Consider the following 15,081-nt stretch of genomic DNA (forward strand, 5'->3'; position numbering starts at 1 on the left):
AGACTACTGACCTAGGAGTATTAGGCTTCTATGAAGAAAATGTAGTGTCTAGTAAGTTATAATTCTGCATGTTTTATGTATTTGTCTCATTGAGTGTATAAAATATAAATGTTCCAACTATTCTGAAGCTTGTCTTTTAACTACATTTTATTTGATTAAACAGAGGTGGGCTGGCAGAAAGGCTAAATGGACTACAGAATCGAGAGAGATCTGCTATTACTTTTTGGAGACATCGATGTGTTTCTTACCAAAAGTCAGGTAAGGTTTGCAGAAAATATTTAAGACTGTGGGCAAAGAATATGCAAGGCAGAAGTATTTTTATATTAAAGCATTTGAAATTGATCATGAAAATTTTCTTTTTTTTTTTCCAGTTGTAACATAGGTCTCAGAAATTGTTACAAAAGTTGAGTCCATTCTCGTGAGATCTAATGATCTCTACACACACCTCATAGTTCATGGAAGACTTATTGTTGAAGATCTGACTTATAGAGCTCTTTGTTAGAGCTTTTGCTTTCTAAATCTAAGCCAGTGACTTTCAGACTTGTGACAGGAACCCCATAGTAAGAAATAAATTTGTTACCTACTACGTTGTGCGCGCATGCACACACACACAACTGAAACAAAAGTTTTGCAAACAAACTCGTTTCTTACCAAATTGTTTGATGGTAAGGGTATTCCAATACTTCTAGAGAAACCCTTTCTCCTTTGAAACATTGCTTTTTTCTTATGGTTTTTTCTTGTGTGGTCTCTCCTTGTAGCAAACTTGTAGAAAACTTGTAGCAGTTTTCTCAAATTATTGTCCAAGGATTATACATGTAAGAATCAACTGGAAAGGGGGAAAGGTGGGAGAGCATGGTCACCTATTTCAAAGCTACTATTAATAGTCTCTCTCAGTGGATGCTTGAAATATGCATTGTATTAGGCTCTCAAATGATTTTTATACTTTCTAAAGTTTGAGAAACAATGTTCTTAAAGTTGATTTCCCCGCTAGTAATATGTCTACTATGTAGGACACATGTTCCCAACTATTACTCATTCCTTTGGGAGTCTTCAATTCTTATCTCATTTATAACTTTTCAAATCTTTTCAGTTATTTTTTTTGCGAATTTCTTCCGTAAAATTTCTGTATTCCAGTGAATATTTTACCATGATGTACGCATATTTATGTCAGGGATACATATGACCAATAATACTTTTCCTTTTATAGAATTCAATGGATCAGTCTATTTCTATACTCATTACTTCTTTTCTTGGCATTTTTTTCATACCAGTGATTATGTTAGATAATCATCTTTACAACTCATTTGATGAATCAAAAAGCCAGGCATAGGAAGTAGATTTGGCTCAACTGATAGAGTGTCTGCATACCATATGGGAGGTCCAGGGTTCAAACCCAGGGCCTCCTGACCCGTGTGGTGAGCTGGTCCACGTGTAGTGCTGATGTGCACAAGGAGTGCCCTGCCACGCAGGGGTTTCCCCCACGTAGGGGAGCCCCACACGCAAGGAGTGCACCCCACAAGGAGAGCTGTCTTGTGCGAAAAAAGCACAGCCTGCCCAGGAATGGTACTGCATGCATGGAGAGCTGACACAGCAAATGATGCAACAAAAGGAGGTATAGATTCCTGGTGTCGCTGACAGGAATGCAAGTGGACACAGAAGAACACACAGCAAATGGACACAGTGAGCAGACAACAGAGGGGAATAAATAAAAAATAAATGTTTCAAAAAATAATAATAAAGTGGGTAGTGTTAAAAAGAAAAAAAGCCAGGCATACATAAATGTTACCTAGTTTATTTTTCAGTATAGTCCTAATAACGAACTGGCTTAAGCACAAAAAGCATTGAAGATAATGCATAATTGAGAGACAAGACTCAGGGAGAAGACTTCATGCTCCTTGCTCCATTTGAAAATGTTGGCAGGCCTTCTTCATGTGGTCACTGCTAGCTTTAAGAATGCTTTCTTTTCCAACATTTTACCAGAAATCGCTGGAATGAGTTTCACTGAGCTGACAGAGATACATGTCCGTCATTGAGCTAATCACTGTGAACATGTTGGAATGCAATTGGCAACCACTGTCCTCATAGCCATCTATTTAGTGATAGTTTCAGACTTAATTAATAAATATGAGGAAGAATCATTTGTAATTTTAAAAGCATGCTGTCTCCTGTTTTAATCTGTTAATGATATTTCATTGTGTCCTACTTAAAAATCTCTGCCTGTGTATGCTTAAACTTTTCGAATATGGATGACCTTGAAATGCAGTGATAACTTTCTCCCATAATCCATCCCCTTTTACCTATAGAGTTACCAAAAAAGTAAGAAAAAAAATTAAAAATGAATTACATATAGTTTCTGTTTAATCTTTGTGTCACTTCTCATTTTGAATTTACTTTGGGGTTATATGTATTATAAACTTCTTTTGTTCAGCTTGAAATAGAAAATATGGCCTTGCTACTTAAATTATCAAATTTGCTCCTCTCTCTTGTGCTTTCACCTTTCTTTTTAAATTTTCTATTTTGAAATAATTTCAAACTTACAGGACAGTTAAAAAAATAATGCAAAAGCTATTCAACGTACTCCAATATATCCCCTACCCAGATACCCAGATTATGAACTTTTAATGTTCTGCCACTTTTTAATGACCCATATTGACACTTTGATTTCCAACATTCTTTTTCTATTTATCCATTTTTGCTATGAAATCTTCCCCCACATTTTTTTTTTAATTAGAGAAGTTGTAAGCTTACAAAACAATCATGCATAATCCTCTGACACCTTGCGTTGTTGTGGAACATTTGTTACATATTACAAAAGAACATCACCAGACTGCCACCACTACAATCAGCATATACTACAGCGTACACTATACAATCAGCATATACTTGGTATATACCATACACCCCTACTGTTAACACTATGTATTAGTATTGTACACTTGTTATAGTTCATGAGAGAATACTGTAATATTTGTACTGTTAACCACAGTCCATCTTCTACTACATGGTTCACTGTGTTATATAGTCCCATGCTCTGTACTGTCATAACTTGTTTTCGCCACTCTTTTTACATTTCTAATTACTTTTAATGATATAATCTTCATTTTTAGATCTCTTCACTTCTCTTTTTTTTTTTTTTAACACTCCCTTTGATATTTCCTGCAAAGTCAGTCTTTTGATTACAAACTCTCTTAGTTTGTTTATCTGTGAATATTCTAAACTCGCCCTCATTTCTGAAGACAGTCTTGCTGGATAGAAGATACTTGACTGGCAGTATTTAAATATAAAAGCTTTTCATTATCTTACATATATCATACCACTGCTTTCTTGCCTCCATGGTTTCTGATGAGGCTCTTATTGGTCATATCCCTTTTATCTGATGAATTCCTTTTCTCTCATGATTCTCTATCATTGACATTTAACATTCTGCATAGTATGTTTCTCTTAGGAGGTCTATTCGAATTTATTTGCTGTCATTTAGTTCCCTGATACTTTGTTCAATTTTCTCCATTCTTTTCTTCATCTGTTCTATTACAAGTTCACTACCAGAAGCTTTACTTTAGTTCACTGAACCTTTTTTCTGCCTCTTCAAATTTGCTGTTATATACCTCTATTGTATTTTTTTAAACAAATCAATTTTATTGTTACATATTACTTAAGCATATAATTCATCCACAGTGTATGATCAGTGGTATTTGGTATAATCACATAGTTGTACATTCATCACTTCAATCATTATTATTTTCATTATTTCAATAAAAATAAATAAAAAACAAACAAGAAAAGTCTTCACCTCTCAATCTCTGTTTTACCTGCTGTACATAGCTGCTATTTTTGGCTCTTCTTGCAAAAATATTTATTTATTTATTGAGCAGTTTCATTGAGATATGCTCACATACTATATGATCTATCTGAAGTGTTTAATCAATGGCTTTTAGTATAATCACAATGTTGTGCATTCAGCACTCAAAAAATTTTAGAACAATTTTAATACTCCAAAAAGAAAACCTCCAAACTCCTTAGCATTCCTTCCCTAGCCATCCATAACCACTAATCAAATTTCATCTTTATAAATTGATTTATATTAGCATTTTATATAAATGGAATAATATAATGCATCATATATATTTAGTTCATAGTAGCATAATCACTTAGTATTTGTCCTTTTGTGTCTGACTTGCTTCACTCAGCATAATGTCCTCCAGGTTCATCTATGTTGCCATATGCTTTACAACTTCATTTCTTTTTACAGCTGCATAATATTCCATTGTATGAATACACTATGGTATGTCTGTCCATTCATTGCTTGATGAACCCCAGGGTTGTTTCCAACTTTTGGCAATCTTGAATAATGCCAAACATCGGTGTGCAGATGTCTGTATCAGTGCTCTCAGTTCTTCAGGGTATATACCCAGTGTTGCAGGGTCATGTGGCAAATCTGTATTTAACTTTAGGAACTGCCAAACAGTTCTCCACAATGGTTGTACCATTCTGCATTTCCACCAACAGTGAATACGTGTTCCTATCTCTCCACATCCTCTCCAACACTTGTTTTCTGTTTTTTTTAAAAGTGGCCATTCTGATAGGTGTGAAATGATATCTCATTGTAGTTTTGATTTGTATTTCTCTAATCATTCGTGATGTTGAACATTTTTTCATGTGTGTTTTTGCCATTTATATTTCTTCCTTGGAGAAATGTATGTTTAAGTCTTTTGCCCATATTTTAGTTGAGTGTTGGTCTTTTTATTGTTGAGTTGTAATATCTCTTTATGTATCTTAGATATTAAACCCTTATTGGACACGTGATTTCCAAATATTTTCTCCCATTGGGTCAGCTAGCCTTTTCATCCTTTTGATTGACAAAGTCGTATGAGGTGCAAGAGTTTAATTTTGAGGAGATCACCTTTATTTTTTCTTTTGTTGTGCATTTTGGGTGTTAGGTCCAAGAAACCACCACCTACCTACCACAAGGTATTTAAGATGTTCCCTTACATTTTCGTCCAGTAGTCTTATGGTCCTGGCTTGATATTTAGGTCTTTGATCCATTTTGAGTTGATTCTTGTATAGGGAGTGAAATAAGGGTCCTCTTTCATTCTTTTTAAAATTTTTTTAAATTTTTAAAAATTATTTCTCTCCCCTTCCCTACCGTTGTCTGCTCTCTGTGTCCATTCTCTGTGTGTTCTTCTGCATTTGCTTGCATTGTCAGGTGGCACCAGGAAACTGTTGTCTCTTTTTTGTTGCATCATCTTGCTGCATCAGCTTTCTGTGTGTGTGGTGCCACTCCTGGGCAGGCTGCACTTTTTTCACACAGGGCGGCTCTCCTTGCAGGGTGCACTCCTCACACATGGGGCTCCCCTACACAGGGGTGCCCCTGCGTGTCATGGCACTCTTTGTGCACAGCAGCACTGCGTGTGGGCCAGCTTACCACATGGGTCAGGACCCTCCCTGGACCCTGGACCCTCCATATAGTAGGCAGATGCTCTATCAGTTGAACTACATCTGCGTCCCTCTTTTATTCTCCATTATAGATATCCAGTTGTCTCAGTACCATTTGTTGAAGAGACTGTTTTGTCCCTTTAACATGGACTTGTCAGTTTGTCAAAAACCAGTTGGCTATAGAGGTGAAGGTTTATTTCTGGACTCTCAATTCTATTCCACTGATTGATGTGTCTATCTTTATGTCAGTGCCATGCTGTTTCAACTACTGTAGCTTTGTAATATGTTTCAAGGTCAGGCAGTGAAATTTCTCCCAAGTCACTCTTCTTTTTTAGAATGCTTTTGGCTGTTTGGTTACACTTCCCCTTCCAAACAAATTTTATAATTGCCTTTTCTATTTCTCTAAGTAGGTTGTTGGAATTTTGATTGGTATTGCATTGAATATGTAAATCAATTCATGTAGGATTGACATTTTCGCAATATTTAGTTCTAATCCAAGAACATGGAATATCTTTCCATTTATTTAGGTGTTCACTGATTTCCTTTCGCATTGTTTTGTAGTTTTCTGCATATAGGTTCTGCATTTCTTTGGTTAAATTGATTCCTAGGTTTTTGAGTCTTTTTGTTGTTAATGTTAGTGGAGTTTACTTCCCAGATATCCTCCTCAAATTGTTCAACACTAGTATACAGAAACATTACTGATTTTTGTGTGTTGATCTTGTATCCTGCCACTTTGCTGAACTCATTAGGTCAGGTAGCTTGTAGACATTGCAGAATTTTCTACATATAGGATTATGTCATCTGCAAATAGAATTTTACTCCCTTTTCCTACTTGAATGCCTTGTATTTTTTCCCCTACTTCATGTAGCTAGAACGTCTAGTACAATGCTGAATAACACTGGTGACAGTGGGTATCCTTGTCTTTTTCCTGGTCTTAGAGGGAAAGCTTTTAACTTTTCCCCATTGAATACAATAATGGGAGTGGGTTTTTCATATATACTTTTTATCATATTAAGGAATTTTCCTTCTATTCCTATTTATAAAATGTTTTTATCAAGAAAGGATGCTGAATTTTGTTGAATGCCTTTTCTACATCAATTGAGATGATCACGTGATTTTTTTCCTTCAATTTGTTAATATGGTATATAATGTTGATTGATTTTCTTCGGTGAACCAGCATTGTATACCAGAATAAATTACACTTAGTTATGATATATAAGTCTTTTGACATGCTGTTGGATTCTATATGTAAGTATTTTGTTGAGAATTTTTCAACCTATGCTCATTAGAGAGATTGGTGTGTAATTTTCTTTTCTTGTAGTTTCTTCATATGGCTTTGGTATTAGAATGTTGGCTTGCTGAAATGTGTTCGGTAATTTTCCCTCTTCTTCAGTTTTTTGAAAAGTAGAAACAGGATTGGTGTTCTTCTCAAAATGCTTGGTGGAATTCATCTGTGAAGTCATCTGACCTTGGAGTTTTCTTTGTTGGGAGATATTTTGATGACTGATTGAATCTCTTTAAATGTGATTGGTTTGTTATGTTCTTGTATTTCTTGTAGCATCAGTGTAGGTTGTTCGCATTTCTAGAAGTTTGTCCATTTTATCTATGTTGTTTAGTTTGTTGGCATACAGTTTCTCATAATATTCTCTTATGTTCCTTTTTATTTCTGTGGGGTCAGTTGTAACTTTGCTCCTTTCATTTCTGATTTTATTTATTTGCATCTTCTCTTTTTCTTTTGTTGTTCTAGCTAGGAGCTTTTCAATTTTATTGATCTTCTCAAAGAACCAGCTTTTGGTTTTGTGATTTTTCTCTTTTTTTTTTTCACAATTACATATATTTGTGCACTAATCTTTATTATTTCTTTCTTTCTGCTTCATTTGGGCATACTTTACTGTTCTTTTTCTAGTTTCTGTAGTTGTTCAATTAGCTCTTCCTTCTTTTTTTTTTTTTAAAGATTTATTTATTTATTTAATTTCCCCCCCCTCCCCTGGTTGTCTGTTCTTGGTGTCTATTTGCTGCGTCTTGTTTCTTTGTCTGCTTCTGTTGTCGTCAGCGGCACGGGAAGTGTGGGCGGCGCCGTTCCTGGGCAGGCTGCTCTTTCTTTTTCACGCTGGGCGGCTTTCCTCACGGGCGCACTCCTTGCGCGTGGGGCTCCCCCACGCGGGGGACACCTTGTATGGCACGGCAGTCCTTGCGCGCATCAGCATTGCGCATGCGCCAGCTCCACACGGGTCAAGGAGGCCCGGGGTTTGAACCGCGGACCTCCCATATCGTAGACGGATGCCCTAACCACTGGGCCAAAGTCCGTTTCCCTCTTCCTTCTTTTTTAATATAGTCATTGAGGGCCATAAATTTCCCTCTCAAGACTGCCTTCACTGTATCCATAAGTTTTGGTAAGTTGTGTTCTCCTTTGTCTCATTTGTCTCAATATATTTACTGATTTCACTTGTAATTTCTTCTTTGACCCAATGATTATCTTGGATTGTGTTCTTTAGTCTCCATACATTTGAGAATTAACCTCTTTCCTCTCTACTGTTGATTTCAGTTTGATTCCGTTATTATCTGAGGTGCTTTGTATAATTTGAATCTTTTTATATTTATTGAGACATGTGTTGAGACCTAACTTGTGGTCTCTTCTGGAGAAGGGTCCATGAACACTTGAGAAGATTGTGTCACTCATTGAGTTTGGGTACAACATTCTGTATATGTCTGTTAGGTCTAACTTGTTTATCATATTGTTCAAGTTCTGTTTCCTTGTTGATCTTCTGTCTAGTTGTTCTATCTAATGATGTGAATAGGGTGTTGAAGTCTCCAACGATTATTGTACAGATTCCTATTTCTCCCATCAGTTTTACCAGAGTTATATTTTGGGACACCTTGGTTAGATGCATAGATATTTATGACTGTTATTTCTTCCTGGTGGATTGTCCCTTTTATTCATATGCAATTGCCTTCTGTATCACTTGTAAGTTTTTTGAATTTAAAATCTGCTTTAGCTGATATTAGTATAGATATTCCTGCTCTTTTTTGGTTACAGTGTGCATGAAGTTTCTTTTTCCAACCTTTTACTTTCAACTGGTTTGTATCCCTGGGTCTAAGATGAGTCTCTTGTAAGCAGCATATGGATGGTTCATGTGTTTTAATCCATTCTGTCAGCCTATATCTTTTGATTGGGGAGTTCAGTCCATTCATATTCAATGCTAATATTGTTAATGTATTATTTACTTCTACTATTTCATTCTTCAGTTTTCATATGTCATATCTTGTTTTCATTTGTCTGTTTACTCTTTTTGTTATCCTATTATTCTTTCTTCTGTACTTTCCTCTAAGCCTCTCTCTCCTATCTTTTTCTTTCAGGCTCTAAGGCTTCCTTTAATGTTTCCTGCAAAGGAGATTCTTTCTTTCTTTTTTTTTTTTTTAATTTATTTCTCTCCCCTCACCCCCCCAGTGGTCTACTCTCTGTGTGCATTCGCTGTGTGTTCTTCTGAGTCTGCTTCTGTTCTTGTCAGCAGCCCGGAAATCTGTGTCTTTTTGTTGTGTCATCTTGCTGCATTAGCTCTCCATGTATGCGGAGCCACTCCTGGGCAGGCTGGACTTTCTTTCAATCTGGGCGGCTCTCCTTATAGGGCGCATTCCTTGCATGTGGGGCTCCCCTACGCAGGGGACACCCCTGCACTCCTTGTGCACATCAGCACTGTGTGTGGCCAGCTCTACATGGGTCAGGGAGGCCCTGGGTTTGAACCGCTGACCTCCCATGTAGTAGGCGGACACTCTACACGTTGAGCCAAGTCTGCTTCTGGAGGAGATTCTTTTTCACAAACTATCTTAGTTTCTGTTTGTGAATATTTTATACTCACCTTCATATTTGGTGGACAATTTTTCCTGGATAAAGAATGCTCAGCTGGCAGTTCTTCTCTTTCAGTGTCCTAATTATATTGTAGCACTGTCTTCTTACCTCCATGATTTCTGATCAGAAATTAGCACTAAGTCTTATTGGGCATCCCTTGTATGTGATGGTTTGCTTCTCCCTTGCTGCTCTCAGAACTTTTTCTTTTCATTTGACATTCTGAGTAGTGTGTGTCTTGTAGTAGGTCTATTCATATTTATTCTGATTGGGATATGGTACATTTCTTGATCATGTAAGTTCATTTCTTTTGTGAGAGTTGGGAACTTTTCAGTTATTATTTCCTCAGATACTCTTTCTGCCTCCTTTCCCTTCTCTTCTCTTTCTGGAACTCCTGTGACATGTACATTGTTGCATTTTGTGTTATCATGCAACTCCCTGAGCCCCTGCTCAATTTTTTCCGTTCTTTTCTGTCTTCAATTTCAGCTGTTATATTTTCAGTCTCACTTTTTCTTTCTTCTTTCATATCAAGCCTGCTGTTATATGCCTGTATTGTCTTTAACAACAACAAAAAAAGAGATTTATTTATTTATTTCCTTCTCCCCCAGATGGTTCTCTCATCTCTCTCTTCATTGTTTCTCACCTTCTCCAGAAGGCACTGGGGACTGAACATGGGACCTCCCACATGGCTTGAGCCACATCCACTCCCCACAGGCTACGTCATCTGCTGGCTTGTGGCGTCTGCTTGTTTAGGCATCTGTTCTTTGCGGCAGGTGTGGTGTCTAGCCATTGTAGTGGTGCCATGTCAGCTCGTCTTCTTTAGGAGGCATGGGACTTGAACCCGGGACCTCCCATGTGGTAGGCAGGCACCTAAATCATTGAGCCACATCCACTTCTCTCTATTGTCTTTTTTATTTCCTTCCCCTTGCCCTCCCCCCCCCCTGCTGTTTTTGCTGTCTGTGTCCATTCAATGTGTGATCTTCTGTATCTAGTTCTCTTTGTTTTCTCTTCGATCCCAGGGGCCTCTGATGTGGAGAGTATTTCCCTGTCAGTTGTGCCACCTCAGTTCCTGGTTTCTGCTGTGCTTCACTTTGACTCTCCCCTTCGTCTCTCTTTCGTTGTGTCATCATCTTGCTGCATGATTCACTTCATGGATGCTGGCTCACCGCGTACACACTGGCTCACTGCACAGGTACTCAGCCCACTGTGCAGGCACTGGCTCACCATATGGGCACTCATGCAGGCACCTGGCTTGCCACGTGGGTACTTGGCTTACCACGTGAGCACTTAGCTCGCTATGTAGGCACTCAGATCACCATGCGGGCTCTCACGCAGTCACTCGGCTCTCAGCATGAACACTGGCTCGCCACGGGCACGCAGCTCACCGCACAGGCACTCAGCTCACTGTGCAGGTACTTGGCTCGCTGCACAGGCACTTGGCTCACCATGCAGGCAATCGGCTTGCCACACAGGCAGTGGCTTGCCTTACAGGCACACTTTTTCTTCTTGTTTTTCACCAGGAGGCCCCAGGAATTGAACCCGGGTCCCCTCATATGGAAGGCAGAGGCCTCATTACTTGAGTTACATCTGCTTCCCTGTAATGTCTTTTTTTTTTTTTTAAGAATACTAGTAAGTTTATTTTGCCCATAGTTTACTCCCCAGTCCCCTCAGAGATTTTTATTTGTTTAATTAACATTGTAAACAACACTGTTAATTAAACAAATAAAAATCTATCTAACCTACCATGCCTTTCATTCCCATGAGCTTTGTTACTTTTCTGTTTAGGTTTTCAGATTCTTCTTTGTGCTCACTTAATGTCTTCTTGATGTCATTTATCTCTTTAGCCATATTGTCTTTCAACTCATTAATTAGATTTTGGAAATTGGTGTGCATCTCGTTAATTAGTCACCTCAAATCTTCCATCTATTCTGGGACTTTGTTATATTCCTTTTCCTGGGCCATGTCTTCCATTTTCTTAGTATGGCTCATAATTTTTTGCTGATGTCTAGGTATCTGATTAGGATGGTGAGTGTACTCAGATGCTCAATTTTGCAGTCTTTTGAAGGACTTTAGTTTCAGGAGGCTGTTTGTTACTGCTTTTCTTTAATTCTTGGTTTAATCTGGGTCTTTAGGATTATCCCTGTTAGTCACTCAAAACTGGGCTCTGGACCCAGTAATGGGTTACAGACCCACTTCCTTCAGCCTTCGGGAGGGAGGCTATAAAGACCGGAAAAAGCCTCCCTTATTTACTTTTAATTTACTCACATGCACTTCCTTGGTCCGCCAGCAGATGGCACTCCTTGGCAGCCCTCTCTGGGCAGTGCCTGGCCAATGTGTGTTTGCTGCAACATGGACTGGATCAATGTGGTACAGGTTCTTGCATGGAGGCTAAGAGCCTTGTATTTCAAACTTTCTCAGAGGCGGTTCTCCAACCTTTGCTGGCAGCCTCCCTCCCTTTTCCCGGGGCAGAAGTAATTCCACTCCCCTCTGTGTCCTCAGTAGTCAGTCTTGGTTAGGAGAGGTTGAGATTGAGAGGGTGGGATTTCTTGAGTCCCAGATGTCTTTAGGCCTGAACTGGCTCCCAAGGCAAACAGTAGCATGAACCACCCTCCCCTGGCCTGGAAGGACTTGCTCTTGGGACACAGTGGACTGAATTTTTGCGTCAAAATCTGAGTCAGCCTTAGACTGTGTTCCTGTCTCTCACCTGTCCTAGGGAGGTAGATCCCTGCAGCCCCCTTTGTAGGCTGTGGGGGTGGTGCTGGCTGTAGCAGCTGTCACTATTAACTCACAGTTTTTCCATCGTAATTCTTTTCCTTTGTCCCTCTTCTAGGGGGTGGTCAACCTTCCCCTAGTGTCCTAAACTGTAGAAGATTTTTTCAGGATGTTTCAGTCTGCCCTCTAGTTATTTTTCTGGGAGAAAAGAGAGTCCTGTGTCTTTCTAGTCCACCGTATCCACAGAAGTCCTCCAGTATGTTTTTAATTTCATTTATTGTTCTTCTCATTCCCACAAGATCTGTTGTTTTTCTATGTATGCCTTCAAATTCTTCTTTGTACTCACCCAAAGTCTTCTTTATTTTTATTTTTATTTATTTTTCATAATGAAGATACTGGTAACTGAACCCAGGACCTCATACATGGTAAGCAGGTGCTCAACCTCTTGAGCTACATACACTCCCCCAGGAAACTTTCTTTTTTTTTTTTTTTAAGATTTATTTATTTTATTTCTCTCCCCCACCACCCCCCACCCCATTTGTCTGCTCTCTGTGTCTATTTGCTGCGTGTTGTTCTTTGTCCGCTTCTGTTGTTATCAGCGGCATGGGAATCTGTTTCTTTTTTTGTTGTTGCATCATCTTGCTGCATCAACTCTCTGTGTGGGTGGCGCCATTCCTGGGCAGGCTGCACTTTCTTTCACGCTGGGCGGCTCTCCTTATGGGGCACACTCCCTGCGCGTGGGGCTCCGCTACACAAGGACACCCCTGTGTGGCACGGCACTCCTTGTGTGCATCAGCACTGTGCATGGGCCAGCTCCACATGGGTCAAGGAGGCCCAGGGTTTGAACTACAGACCTCCCATGTCATAGACAGACGCCCTAACCACTGGGCCAAGTCCGCTTCCCCCCAATACCTTTCTGATATCCCTAATCTCTTTAGCCATCTCATTTAATTTATTAAGGAGATTTGTTTGAACATCAGTGATAGTTGTCTTAACTCCTTTTTGTCATCAGGAGACTTTGTTCCTGCGGGCCAGAAGAAGCTGCAGGTGCTCTGACTGTATGCAGGAGCACTGTCCCTCATCTTGCTGTCAGGGGCAGGGTTGGGGCCACAGATGTGTCCATTCTAGTTCTTGTGAACCCAAAGCAGTTGCAGTTGTCCAGAGAGGCCAGGGGAGCACTGTCCCTTCTACCCTGTCAGGGGCAGGGATGGAGCCACAGGAGTGCCCACTTTTCTTTGTGGGCCAGAAGTGCCTGCAGTTGCCCAGAGAGGTAGAAGAAACACCATCTCCCTCCTATGCTCTTGGTGGTGGAGATGTATCCACAAGTTTGCCCATAGATGCCAAAAGTACCTGCACTTGCCTGGAGAGGCTGGCAGAGGTCCTCCCAGCTTCCTCCCTGCCAAAGGTGGGGCTAGAGCCTAGGCTAGGTGTGCAGCCTGGCCTGGGTGGAAAGAAGCTGGTTCCTGCCTTCACTGTGATTTTCAGTCAGCCCCACTTCCTCTTGTGTCCAGAGTGGAGTTGAAATGGAGGCTACTGGCCTCTTTCCAACTTGGACACATTCAGACTTCAGCTCTTCTTAGGATTGGACATGCTAGCTGAATTTGCTAATCAGTAGCTAAAAATTGATACCTGACTGTCTCTTCCTCCTCTGTTTTTGGGAAATAAAGCTTCCAACTTCAGCCAAGGAATACCTCTCAAGGTGGCTTGAACTGCCAGTATGGGATGGACTCTAGCTGTACTCATAAATCTTCACAGCAGGTGGCTGGTCTCATCCTGTTCTTCCAAGAATGTTGGCAGGATGCTCTTTTGCTCTCCTGGGCCGCCCATACAGGTGATTTAGATAGTGATTAGTTAGTAATCTGGCTGATTATTAACTGTATTGTATGATGAACTGACTCTTGGAGCTCTTTACTCTGCTGCCATCTTGCCCGCTCTTCTCACCTCTCTTCTTTTGAAGTAATTATACAAGAGAATGATAAGCTTAGATGTCTTTGTAATTGGATATAAATATCAGAATTATAGGTTTCAGCAAGATCACTTTGAATTCGTACAGATCAGATTTTTTTTAGGGTTTTGGGTGGGGTGGTAAGGATAGAAAAGAGAGGTTGGGAAGAATGGGGACAAGAAGAAGAGGAGAGCAAAGGTTCCCCCTGAAGATGGAATCTACAGACTCACAAGGCCTGGACATTGGAGGTGCCACTTATGTACCCCATTGGTGTTCACGCTGGACCTTATTTTAATTTTCTTTTACAAAGAGATAGAATGTCAAATCTTTGATAATTCTTTGAGATATTCTGTTCTAAACTTATCATTGTGTGGATCAGGTAGAGAAGGTAAGTGACTTGCTCTAATTATTCAACCAGTACAAGGGACAGTGCTAGACCCCTGGTCTCCTAATGTCCACTGCCACAATCTTTCAGTGAAACCATACCCCTAGCCTCATGAAAATGATTTTTTTTCACTTCTCTACCTGTTTCTTCTAGATACCACTATTGATAGTAATAAAATTTGGTTCAGTAAGGTAGCTATTGTGAATTGTTTTTAAATTTATCTTATTACAATATTGTAAATATCCTTGAGGTGGGAGCAAAACTTTTACAAAGTTTAAATTGGATCATAAATTCATGAAAAATAGTTGGGGGCAAGGAAAATTCTTTCCTTCTTCAACACTATTCTTACTGCCTGAGGTTTTACTGTCTGCCAGGTATGATGCAGAGGGCTCGTCTCATATTAAATCATTTAATAGTAAAGATAATCCTCTAAGGTGGATTTGTCTTTCCTTATTTTCCAGGTGGGGAAATTGTAGGTTGAGATTATGGAAAAGGATGGGTAAACCCATATTTGAGCTGGATGTCTCTGAAGTCCATGTTTTTATTCACTAATCTGTACAGGCCTTCGTTAGTTTATCTCTTTGGGGTGGAGAAAATTGGGCTTCAGAAGGCAAGGGATTCAAAATCCTTAGGACTGAGGAATAAACGAACACAAGGGGGGAAAGTAACTGTGGACTAAAGTAGACATTTATTCTAGAAATGGAAGAACTTGTATTATTGATAGAAAGGCAGTGGTTCTGAGGTTCTGAGGGGATGGAGAGA

The 15,081-nt window shown here is 39.6% G+C and overlaps 1 protein-coding gene across 7 annotated transcripts in view; it reads left to right on the forward strand.

Annotated features, from left to right (window-relative positions):
• Positions 1 to 15,081, forward strand: part of SPIDR (scaffold protein involved in DNA repair) — a 579,802-nt gene that overhangs the window by 245,357 nt on the left and 319,364 nt on the right. For all 7 annotated transcript variants that reach the window (XR_011645614.1, XR_009180381.2, XM_058275512.2 and 4 more), the window contains one exon: positions 164 to 258. Coding sequence is in view for 5 of the 7 variants with exons in the window: in XM_058275512.2 (XP_058131495.1) it covers positions 164 to 258 (95 nt within the window). In the remaining 2 variants the exon portion in view is untranslated. The remainder of the gene's footprint in view (positions 1 to 163; positions 259 to 15,081) is intronic.

This window comes from Dasypus novemcinctus, chromosome 14 (genome assembly GCF_030445035.2).
Source record: "Dasypus novemcinctus isolate mDasNov1 chromosome 14, mDasNov1.1.hap2, whole genome shotgun sequence".
Classification (NCBI taxonomy): Eukaryota; Metazoa; Chordata; class Mammalia; order Cingulata; family Dasypodidae; genus Dasypus; species Dasypus novemcinctus.